Here is a 13,309-nt window from a genome sequence, read left to right as displayed (position 1 = left end):
ATTTGCTTCGATACCTTTGTAAGTTCACCAGATTCGTACCAGGCGGTTTCATTCGATTTTTAGAAATTTATTCAGATATAAACGGAGCGATTGGAAATAAAGTGCAAGGGAAGAGGAAAAATTTCTGTTGATAAGTGGGTTACGTCGAAATATATTTTTCGAGATTGAGAAAACAACTTAAAATAATGTAAGTTTGATTTTGGGATTGATATAATTTTAATTTCCTGTTTTCCCGAATAGGAATAGAAACGATAGAATAAATGTAATTGCTATGTTTAGAAAAAGTACAGTTTTGGAACGAAAGAATTAATAGCTTGATTTTACCTTATTTTAAGATGTTTTCGAAATGGTAAGTAAAAATAGAACTATACAGGGTTCTATAAAATTGCAAATTATATCGGTAGTAACACCCATCCATTTGCAATCCTCAAGGGAAGGAGGATACGATGGAGGATTTACGTGAATTTCGTCCAGAAAAATGAGAAACACACCTGGGCAGAATACTTAGAACTAATCCTCTTGATCGAACCAATTTCGTCAAGCACTCGGGTATTCGATCAATCGATGTCAGTATTCGTATATAAAGGTAATACGATCAAGGTTAATACAGATTGCCAATTTTAAGATAGTAATATAGAGCAACAGAGAAATAATAGCAAACAACGTTTCATTACTAAAATATTTATCGCAATGAAATGGCTGAAATATTAAATGCACTGCGACCACTGCAGCCTGTGGTACACTTTAACAAAATAGAGCGGTCACTAGCAATTGACATCCAAACATTCGCATATCAATTTCGGTTTTCGCATCCAATTCGCCTACATAGTGACTGCATATACAGGATCTCTCAATCTAAACGATCCAAAATGATTTCTAACCAAAAACCTTTCAAACGAAAGAGTATCCGGTCGATTAATTAAAAACTACAAAATTTACATTAAATTCCATCGTGTTATTATACGAATTATCGTACGTTCATTTTTAATAAAGATTATACAACACGGTAAATATCGTTGGACGATCGACAGATGTCATAAATTAATTTGTTTCATCTAAAAGAGAAAACAATTTTTTGAAGAAGTCTACGAAACTGATACAAAATTACTTTGAAGTATTTAATCCACCACGCTGAACTGGAACATTTCTTTTTATATTAGAAATAAAAAAAGCTAGGTCATCTTAAAAAGTGACTTGGGCGATTTTTACGAGACAACACGTAATCATGAAGTTATTTTCTACTATTTCTCTGTCGTTTACCAATCGTTTTTAATTTCATCGTACGGAAAAATATATTTCAAACCGTTCGATTGTCGTTATGCGGACCAATGGCGACATCACGTACTCGAGTACCGTGTCCAAACCTCTGCTTCGAAGTCGGATAGATATACATAAATATATTGGCCAGGTACGATATTCCTTAAGGGTATGGAATAATATCATAATAGTAACAGTGACAACGTAAACTTAATAGAGCTACGTAAAGCAAAGTAACGGTAATAAATAGTAAAAGTAAAATTAATGTAAATGATAATACTAATAACAATATTAAAGGTGAAGATAAAGGGTCGACGATTAAATAAATGAACTCGTTTTAATTTCAAATTCGAAATGAATCGATAACGGTAACAAATAGTAAGAGTAAAACTAAAATAAATAATAATACTAATAAGAATATTAACCCCTTGACGTACGATTTAATTTTGTTTAAATTTGTTCGTACTAGGCATGGCGACGAAAAAGAAAATTTGTAATATATAAGACTTGACGACGAGCGAGTAGCCTCATAATTGTGAAACTCAACATCAAGAAATTGTAACGAGTCAGATTCGCTATTGTATGTCAAGGGGTTAAAGGTGAGGATAACGGGTCGATGATGCTTTTAAAAATTAAATAAATGAACTCGTTTTAATTTCAAATTCGAAACGAATCGATAACGGTAATAAATAGTAATAGTAAAACTAAGGTAAATAATAGTACTAATAACAATGTTAAAAATGAAGATAGAAAGATGACGGTGCTTTTAATGATTAAGTAAATGAACTCGTTTTAATTTCAAACTCGAAACGAATCGATAACGGTAATAAATAGTAATAGTAAAACTAATGTAAATAATAGTACTAACAACAATGTTCAAAATGAAAATAAAGGGTCGATGGTGCTTTTAATGATTAAATAAATGAACTCGTTTTAATTTCAAACTCGAAACGAATCGATAACGGTAATAAATAGTAATAGTAAAACTAATGTAAATAATAGTACTAATAACAATGTTAAAAATGAAAATAAAGGGTCGACGGTGCTTTTAACGATTAAATAAATGAACTCGTTTTAATTACAAATTCGAAACGAATCGATAACGGTAATAAATAGTAATAGTAAAACTAATGTAAATAATAGTACTAATAACAATGTTAAAAATTAAAATAGAGAGATGATGGTGCTTTTAACGATTAAATAAATGAACTCGTTTTAATTTCAAATTCGAAACGAATCGATAACGGTAATAAATAGTAATAGTAAAACTAATGTAAATAATAGTACTAATAACAATGTTAAAAATGAAGACAGAGAGATGACGGTGCTTTTAACGATTAAGTAAATGAACTCGTTTTAATTTCAAATTCGAAACGAATCGATAACGGTAATAAATAGTAATAGTAAAATTAATGTAAATAATAGTACTAATAACAATATTAAAAATGAAAATAAAGGGTCGACGGTGCTTTTAATGATTAAATAAATGAACTCGTTTTAATTTCAAATTCGAAACGAATCGATAACCGCAATAAATAGTAATAGTAAAACTAATGTAAATAATAGTACTAATAACAATGTTAAAAATGAAAATAAAGGGTCGACGGTGCTTTTAACGATTAAATAAATGAACTCGTTTTAATTTCAAACTCGAAACGAATCTATAACGGTAATAAATAGTAATAGTAAAACTAATGTAAATAATAGTACTAATAACAATGTTAAAAATGAAAATAAAGGGTCGACGGTGCTTTTAATGATCAAATAAATGAACTCGTTTTAATTTTAATTCGAAACGAATCGATAAGTGTGTAAGGAATATTGTTGTTAAATTAAATAAATGGCGAACGAAACGTGGAGGGACTCACCTGCTGCTCGACCCTGTATAAGCGTGCGCCTATCGTCATCGGCTTCACGTTGCCTGCCCGGTCGATTCCTGCCAAATAGCTGCCTGGTTTGCCCAGGGTCTGATCCAATCTCCTCTGTAACTCCTGTGAAAAGGTACGGGTTAGATGCGCGACATACAGATAACGTTGAAAATCAACGATAGTATCTAGTATGCTTCATATTCGAATTGTGAAAGTATCTGGAAAAACCGAGCTCTACTCGGTTCAAGCAACTTGAGCATTCCTTTATCTCGAACGAAGACATCTCTGTTTACTCGAAACTAACATGGTCCATGTTTTACACATTTATATGAAATTAAAAAATCGAACTCTTCCCAATTTTGTGCACACATTCACGATCGTCGATCATTGTTCGTTAGACCTAACAATTTATCGTTGTAAAGATTTTTGATTTCTCCATAAGAAATATACTTTCCCAATCTTTGTCTTATTTCATTTCGAGAAAAGTATCAGAAGTACTGATTTACCTTTGGATTACACACATTTGATGGTAATATGAATTCAAAGATTTGTAAAAGTGTCAAACGATACGTGTTAAATTATTTAAATCTGTGTTCGATGATAGCATAATTCCATCTTCGATGGTACAATTATAACATAAGAATCGTTGATACAGTTCGGTTTGAATTTTATCATCTTGACCAATCCAGCGAAAATCAATAGCTTGAAATGTTCACTACGCCCTTGGGAGTCTCTTTTTTAATTAAAAGGAAACATACAGACCTTCAATTTTGGTTTTATTAAATTTAGGGTTGTGTCCAATGGTGCTTCAAATATTGATTTCGCTTCGGATATTTATCAGAAGAAGAAAACGTTTTACCAGTTTTCGTGCAGAACGTAATCACTTACGTATGAACAGTATCTTTTTATTTTCATTTGCAGTTGTTGTGAAATAATTCTTTAAAGATGAGAATAACGTGATTAATTTTAATAAACATACTAAAATTTGGTCATTTTTACGATCTGGATATCCATATTTCATTTTTAACTTGAGAAATAAAAATAGTAAACCAGCTCGTTAAATTTAACAACAAACTTTCGATAATTACAAAAAAAAATATCAGATTCAATTCGAATCATATTCTCCTTTAAAATATAAAATACTAAATACATAATTCTTCCTTTCCAATCCTAAGTAATTACAAATTTAATAAATATTTTATTTGGATCGTGGAAAACGGAGAAATTCTGCTAAAAAAATAATTGATTTCGAACGAATGTCGTCTGGCGTTGGTTTTTTATTTCACACGAGTAACGCGTATAATTTTATTCGAACGTGTACCTAAAATTTGCGAAATAACAATTTACTATGGTTCCTGCGTACGCAACAGATACGAGGATAATTTACCTAAAAAACGATAATGACCAAAAAACATGGTATTCGCTGCGTTTCGTATTTGTTCGTACATATCGAAAGTTTAATATGGGTCGCACCGTGCTTACAATTTTCGAAAATACATACAACATGTTTGGTTTATTATCCTCGGGTGTGGTATAGCGTTCACCGAATATTCGGGATCGCAATTAATTGTAGGTTAACCACGATTAATTAACCGGATTCATTAGTCGATACATGAGAAACTTCTACGATAGTAATAATAGGTAGTATCGATTCTATTCGACATATATAGTTGGTAACAATGGAATAAAATATGTTGAAAACCATATTACATAAATCTACGAAATATTATCGAACTTCGTTTCTCGTATATCGAATCCTCTCCACGGAACTTGAGGAAGCTAACAAACCTAATACGATAAGTCGATATCTATCGTCTCTTCGTGAAGTTGAAAATCGTGAGAACCTCGAAACACGATTCCACCGTGCCAGCACGAAGGTTTAACCCTAGAAAGGCCAAGGGATGCTTAAACTGTCGGTCGAAAAATTCTTAAAAATATATTTAGGATCGATGTTGAAAATTGGTTTTAGTTTAGTTTTAGGGGGATTAACAGTAAATAAAATAATGGTAATTGTCTTGTCGTAAGTGCTCGTGGCTCGAACTTTCTAGGGTTAAAGGTGTTATCGATTTTGCGGATGCATAATAAAGCCTCGTTCGCTCGAAACTCCTTCCTCGAACAAAGGACCGTGTATTCGACGAAGTTAAATTAGCACGATCGACAATTTCATCTGGAATAATCGCGATGTTTTCTCGTTCCTTTCGATCGAGACCGCGTTATATTCAAATAGGAATTTTCGGCACAAGTATTTTGAATAGATCGAAAATTGGAGCAAATTGAATTGATATTTCATTTTGGGAAAATACAAACTATAATCTCATTATACTGTACATAATGAGACATACAATAACGATATTACCGGATACAATGGATTCGTCAAATTCAATTTTTCGCTACTTAAATTTAATTTTTAATTCTTTAATGAGATGTAAATTGTGTTGTTGCGTGTTAAATAATTATATAGTCTTTAAATAGCGTAATAAATTTAAATTTTAAATTTAATCTTTCGCCATTTAAGATTTAAATTGTGTCGCGTGTTAAATAATTATATAGTCTTTAAATAGTCGGTAAATTTAAAATTTAATTTTTCACTATTTTTTAATCTTAAATAACGATGAAGCAGTATGAGCATAAATTTCAATGTAACCGTATTCTAAACGATAATTATGTTTTGTTGTTACTCTGTTCCACATTTAGGTAACATCTTTCACCTTGACATTAATATGTAGAACGGAAAATCTTTATTCATAGGCAAATGGTGGCCCACGAAATATTCCAAAAAGCAATCAATGATTCGGATGACGTCAAAATATCAAAGTTCGAACCTCGGCTGCGGAAACTTCTCCCTTACGCGAAGTGAAGTTTTAAGGCCGAAAATGGACGTTTCGAACAGTGAATTTCATTTCAATCAGTTTATTTACTCGCGATTATGATAAAAATTCTTTTCAGTCTTCTATCGACTTTAATTAAACTTTCGTATAAGAAAGTAAAAATAAAATTACTTTTATACATACGCGTTTGTTTAAATCAAGCTCAGCATTTATTTTCACGCAAATCGATTCTTTTCATTCCAGATATAAAAATATTAAATCATAACTATTGAAAATTCCAATAATCGCGTGATATTTCGTATTTCATATGCTGATATTTCCCCCCATTACGTTTTCAAGTTATTAAAATTTATTATCACTGAAGTATTGCAACGAATTCGTCTCTGTTTGGTTTTTATTTTTGCAATTTAATAGACGAGAGTACGAACGGGTTTAAGAGTCGAATTATCTGTTCTGGTCAGAGGCGATGTTTCTAAAACTGTTTTTGAGTTAGAAACGAGGCAAGGTCTATGGATTATTAACCGGAAGCGAAGTCGATTTTCTTAAAAGATGAAACCGCATGCACGACGATGTTCGATACGCTCTAGATTAGCAGACTATTATGTCGGCATCAGATCAAGTAACTCGGCCTTTGGTATGTTCCGTGTATTGACAACTTCATTGTTCCACGGGCTGACATTGGCTTTATTCACTCCTCGATTGGCAGTGACGTAATAATTGTCGACGCGCAATCTGCATTTCCCCGATGAGGAACGGGACGCGATACAACCGTTGCCTTTGTCCTTGCGCCTAACCTACAACCTGCCGTCTGCTCTGAAATGCTTAACATTATCCGTATCAATGACAGAAATCCCAAAAATTTTCACATTAATTATAATCTTGAACATTGTTCGCTAGATAGACAAAAGAATTTTCTGTCGATTCCAATCTGAGCATTATATTCCTCGTGTCTTCCACCAGAACGCTCTAAACCTCACCATTTATTTAATATTATCTCAAGAAATATAATGAAATATTTGTAGAAAAATATCTTCGGAACAAATTGATTTTTTCAGGTTCTACGCGGTTATTTTTTGGGGTCGTTCTGTTAAATTTTATTGTATAATTGGGTTTCCCTTAGGTAGTTCAAGGTATTCCTGACGTAGTCCTCTGAGATCAACGATGTTTCTCGATGGAGTCCATATTTTGTTCTTTGTACAGTACATCTTTGGCATTCATACATGGTGTGTTGATATTAGTTGGTTACAAGGGTTTGCAGATTGAATGTCCTGTTATTAATCTTGATAGAATTATTCTATCTTTCCTGGTGAGGTTTCGGGTTGGTACTTGTTGGAATAAGTCTTGTATTATATTGTGTATCTTCGTACGGTTTGTCGAGTTTCACCTTTCGTTCCATTTGTTTCTCTCTATTTTATGGATCGATTTAAGGCGGTCTGCGTAAGGAATTGGGTGATTGTTCGATGGAAAGGGCGGTTGTTGCGTCTTTGGCATTAATAACAAATTTATTTTAACTAATAAGAATATAAATAATTTTGTATCGTATTCGTGAACTTATCGTACGCGTAGTTTAGAAACGAGAGAATTTTCCAATTTTTATTCTATTCAGTTTCCATTATCGTCAAATATACACGCGTTCGATCAATTTACGAGTCGTTTTCTCTCAAACTGTTCGAAAGGAAATTTACCGCTGCTGCGAGGATTTATTCTGACAAGAAGAATCTTCTCGTTTACGGTTCTACTGCAATATTTGGCTTATGTATGCACGCGTGTAAACATTAATATTCGTATTAGCAAAGGAACTACCAAGATTTCCGGGCGACTCAAAGCAGACAGTTTTTCCCTTCATCAAAATTCCATCCTGGAAGCTCGCAGCGGCAAACCAGTCTCGAGTATTTCGAAACTGCTTCTTCTAGTCACAAATCTATCCGCGAATTTACATGCTTTATGGTTTTAAGACTGAATATTCTCCGACGATGCACCATTTTAAAATTACTTCGCTCTTTACTCTTCGATAAATGAAAAGATGATAGTTAAAGTAATAATATTTAACCATTGAGTGGATTATTGGGGCAAGTTTGAATTAATAATTATTTAATATGTGTCAATATAGTTATGTGAAAATTTATGTAATCCTCCATTAGTTCACAATTTTTTAAATGCTTTAAAGGAAAGTTGATTTACCAATTTGGTAAAAATCAACATTAAGTAAAATATTTCAATTGAAATTAAAAGTCCACTTAAGGGTTAATGCACCAACAAGTGGAACACAACGTTATTTCTCATAAATTTCCATTAAACAAATAATCCAACATGGGCCAAATATATTTCGATTCGAAGTATCGGATAACCTTCGCTGCTTCACGTTAATTTGTTGAATAAATAAAATATAATGGCGTTAATCTTTTCATAACAGTACGAACAGTAAAACAGTGAAACGAAATAAAAAGCCTCCGCGAAGGGAAAACGCGGAACAAATGGATTCCATTTCCTCCGAATTCAAGAATTTCTCCGTAATATGTTTCCGCTTGCAAAATTCAGATAATCGTTCAAATATTCTCATGATGCACCCCGCCTGTACTCACATCCTCGCAGGAACATCTTGTAAGAAGCAATCATACTTAATGTTTAAGCACAAGACTGACACTAAGGGTGGAACTTCTGTAATCTTCGAATCGACTTCGGAAGTTCTGTAACCTTCAGACTCGTTCGAATATTAATCGAGACAATCCAGACTTTGGAACCGGTGTACCTTACGAACTTGTCACTTTCAATGCACTCGAAACTAGAGCCATTAAAAACTGAAACTTACCACCTGATAACCGTTAAACCGAGGAATCGAAACTGATCGATCTCTATCTGCCTCTTCGTCGCTTCGTAAAGTATTTTCTAACAGAAAACCCAGACTCTGTGCTTTCAAATTTTCATTTCATTTTCAAGCGTAGGAGACAGAAGATAATTTTTATTTTCTATTTCGACTAAGGAACGCTTGTCAAAATTTATGGTATTGGCAAATGTAATAAAATATGACAAGTAAAATCGAAAGACCGTGTAACTCGCCCTAATCTACGTGCAACTTCTCACCTGCACACACTGCGTCACTCATTCCTGTAAACATTGTGTTATCCGTGCTCTATGAACCCTGCATCATCCTAGCTTCCGAGGCTTTCACCTACATTTCCTAAGCTTTGATCGATCTTATCACTTGCCCGTCTCCTAGTTTCCAAATCCTTGAAACGGAGGGCTTTTCTTTCGCTCACAAAGAGTGTCAGTTCTATTATATTAAACTCTGGTAAATAAAGGTCTAATTTTGCCATCGACATTCTTCTTGCAGCCTAACGTGATCTATTTCCTACGATTATTATAATTGAACCACTGCTAGAAGCGGCAAGGAGGCTTCCCCTTTGAAATAATTTTTGTTTTACGTCGATACGATTTTCCGTTTTGCAGATATCATTGAGTAAAGAAAGAAACGTACTTTTTAAAATTCCATTGTCTCTCTCTATTCGTTTTACAAAAGTCTATTAAAGAGTATTAAAAATAGTAAAACTTTAATCGCGTGTAGTTCCGAAGCTACTAGTATTTTATTAATAATTGAGCCACTGTTAGAAGCGATGAAGCTTTCCCTTTAAAATGGTTTTTGGTTTTTATTGATCGGACTTTCCGTTTCGGAGATATCGTGATTTATGTAAAGAGGTAATTTTTTAAATCTCACTATCCACGCTCTCTCCGTCTTGGAAAAGCCTATTAACGCGTATTAAAAATACTGAAACTTTAGACGTGTGCAGTTCCGAAACTATTAGCGTTTTATTAATAATTAAGCCACTGTTAGAAGCGGCAAAGCCTCCCCTTTAAAATGGCTTTTGGTTTTTGTCGATCCGACTATCCGTTTTGAAGATATCGTAATTTATGTAAAAGGTAATTTTTCTTAATTCGACTGTCTCTCTGTCCGGCTCGTGTATAATAGCCTATTCACGCGTATTAAAAATACTAAAACTTTAGACGCGTGCAGTTCCGAAACTACTAGCGTTTTATTAATAATTAAGCCACTGTTAGAAGCGGCAAAGCCTCCCCTTTAAAGTGGCTTTTGGTTTTTGTCGATCCGACTATCCGTTTTCGAGATATCGTAATTTATGTAAAAGGGTATTTTTCTTAATTCGACTATCTCTGTCTTCGTCTGACGCGTCGCGCCGGACCTCTCTTTTTCGTACGTGACTCGTGACCGTCGTGCGTGACCTAGTTTCCGGGCGTAGTATTTCCAAGAATTTACTACGCACTGTTTACTATTTTCACGCGCGCGAGCTCATTGACAAAAGTAAACAAACTTCGAAGCCTTATATCTCCGTAACTAGCCACCGCATCGACTTGAAACTAAAATTGCTATATCTCCGGAACTAATAAAGCTATCGACTCTCACAAACGCTCATTTTAAAGGGCATTTCATCCCCTATCTAATGATCATATCATCTACTATAATTTATGCTGTTTTCTATGTTTATTTTGAAATTTACTTTGACTCTATGCACCTAAAGAAGTTTCAGAGATTTCTTCTGATCATACAACCGGTGTGCGATTAATACTGAATTATAGATCGTTTGTTTAACTCTTAAATGCATGATTTTTTAATTTTAACCGAAAAAATCTATTATATGTAGATTATTATATAGATTTATTTAAAAATACAAAAAAAAATATTCATTCAGAATATAATAGAATTACTATACCCATTCTTCATACCGTATCATTTTTTAAATAGATGAATCAAGTAAAGAACCAGTGCAATACCAACGTATTTTAATAAAAAAACGCTTGCCAGCATAAAACACAGGTACTCGCCTATAAAATATCTTTTTAGCAAGAATAAATCTCAAAAAAATTTAATTTTATTGTAACTCCTAACTTTCACGAACTTTTTCAGGCGCGCCAAAACAATTTCTCAATCTAAATGTCATATTGAAAATCGCACCGATTTACTTTTTTCCTCTTTATTCATACTTCGTTTGAATAGACCGTTTCGCTACGATTAATACTTTAATTAGGAGTTAAAGAGAGTATTTCATTTTTGAGAAACTATGCTTTTAAGGGTTAATAAAAAATGAGCTTAAATTTATATACAGATTGTTTGCGTCGTTAGTAGTCAGAATTTTGCAGTGCCGTAATTTATAATTTATGCTATTTTCCATATTTAGTTTGAAATTTCCTTTAACGCTATATATTCAAAGAAGTTTTAACAATCCCTATAATTCACAAACATTTTGTAAATATTTTAATAGGAAGATTTACTCACCTTGATTCGGACCATCATATTCAGGTGACCCTGGCTGTATTGCTCGATGACATCGCGAACATCGTAAGGTTTACGGGCCTGTTGAAATTTCCTCCTCGCCACGAAGTACTTGATCTTTCTGATCGCCCTTATGGCGTTTCGATGTGCTTCGGTTAACCTGAAAATCAACGAAATTTGATTCCCCGGTTGGAACTACATGCCTGGGTTGCTCCCGATCTCTGTAGGCACGTTTCGGAATGGGCATTATCACGGAATGACTATCATTTTTATCGGGTTCACGTTTTCCTGTCGTTGATTTACGATCTGGCGCGATTGATTTCCCTGTGCATCTGCTTCGGGAGGTTTTACTTAATATACCAAGCGTGCAAAGAACAGAAACCGATTTATAATTTGTTTACAGACCAAAATCGAATCATTCCATTACATTTGCTTCCTTCGATCTGTTAGTCAAAAGCAGAAACAGTGTTCTCGCGTTCTTGAGAATATATAAAAATACGTATTTGGAGTTGGTCGAATAACAAAGTAGTTAATTACGTCTAATGATAATTTGGAGATACTTTGATACCAAAAATTTTGAAGTCTTGAAATTTGACTAAAACAGGACCTAACGCATTTCCCAAATGTAAATAGAAATTTTCAAATCCACAGTTCAACGTTATACAGCATACGTGTATTATTTGAAATTCCCTCGTGTTGCTACGATAAAATTCAAACTTTAAAATTGTTTCATCAACGTTGGACGAATTTTAGCGTTGACTGTTCGAAGATCGACCGCGTTTTAAAATACTTTTTACTAGATTTTCGGGACCAAATACCCTATTGTACGACGTTTTCGAGCCCCAAACGTAAAAGAATTGTTATTCCAAGGAAGACGACGTCGCGTGTCGATTGTTCGTGCAACTTTGGTTGTCGATATTCCGAATTACATGGAAATACTCTCCACTATTGGCTTTCGGCTTTTCAAGCTGGTTCAAACGACACGCGTGCCGCCCACGTTCTCTCGACGAGCAATTACGAGAACATTCTCGAGAAAAGTGGCCGTTCTTCATCTGTTTACGACTCGACACAGTTTACCTCGAGCAAAGACGCTTTCTCGCAACATTAGGTGCAGTTTCATGTAGATTCGAATATCGTTTCATACGCGGGACACACGAATGTTTGCTCGAACAAGGGCTTATTCAAATCAAATTTTATTCAAGCACCTTGGATGAATGGAGATAAGAAAATCGATATTCCTTTCGTCAACAACAACACTGTCGATAAGCACTACTTAGAGTATATGTATAGTACATACACGCATAAGTTAAAATATTTGGGATTCTCTATCCATGAAAAAATACTTTTAGCAGAGTCCTTAGAATACAAAACTGCTTTTAAAAGAAATATATTTTTAAAAAAGCTATCAGTAATAGAGAAAACTTTCAGTCCTCTGAGTTGAGAAAACCTCTTGACAAGAATAAAATATTAGTTACGAGAAACCACGTAGCCTAGCTCGAAAAACACTGCCATAGAGTGTCTATGGGATTACATAAAACGACAGTTGGGTTCACGGTCGTAAGAAAAATGAATTACTTTGACAAATCACGAAGCCATAATCCCAAGGGCCAACGAATTACTGCACGAACTTAGTATACTCAATGTCACGCAGATGCTAAGCTGTTATTAAAACAAGGGTCTTATCAACTTCGTACTAACGTAATACGAAGAGCGTGGAGCTTCTGTCGACTTAAGTTAATTACGTTTCGAAACTTTATTATATTAAACCCTTCACGTACGATTTAGTTTCAAATAATTCTTCAAACGTGTACTATATAATTTTGAGTAAATTTGTTCGTACAATGGTCATGAAAAAGAATAGATTTATTTTACGAATACCTCATGAATGTAAAAATGTGTTGATTTAACAGTCGTTGACAAGTGAGTAACCTTATGATTGTGAAACTTGACATTAAGAACTTGTGACGAGTTAGACCCGTTATTGTACAGCATAGGGTTAATTACATTTATACTTTGAAGAGATCAGCTAATCATATAGAGCTTTCGATACGATTAAACGTAAAAGGACAACCTTT

The 13,309-nt window shown here is 33.8% G+C and overlaps 1 protein-coding gene across 5 annotated transcripts in view; it reads right to left on the bottom strand.

The window, feature by feature from the left end:
* Kcnq (KCNQ potassium channel) overlaps positions 1-13,309 on the bottom strand; it is a 98,249-nt gene that overhangs the window by 15,193 nt on the left and 69,747 nt on the right. For all 5 annotated transcript variants that reach the window (XR_013079963.1, XM_076768334.1, XM_076768335.1 and 2 more), the window contains 2 exons: positions 11,238-11,394; positions 3,126-3,248 (listed from right to left, as the gene is read on the bottom strand). Coding sequence is in view for 4 of the 5 variants with exons in the window: in XM_076768334.1 (XP_076624449.1) it covers positions 3,126-3,248; positions 11,238-11,394 (280 nt within the window). In the remaining variant the exon portion in view is untranslated. The remainder of the gene's footprint in view (positions 1-3,125; positions 3,249-11,237; positions 11,395-13,309) is intronic.

Source organism: Colletes latitarsis, chromosome 7, assembly GCF_051014445.1.
Source record: "Colletes latitarsis isolate SP2378_abdomen chromosome 7, iyColLati1, whole genome shotgun sequence".
Classification (NCBI taxonomy): domain Eukaryota; kingdom Metazoa; phylum Arthropoda; class Insecta; order Hymenoptera; family Colletidae; genus Colletes; species Colletes latitarsis.
This window is presented reverse-complemented; position numbering and strand designations above follow the sequence as displayed.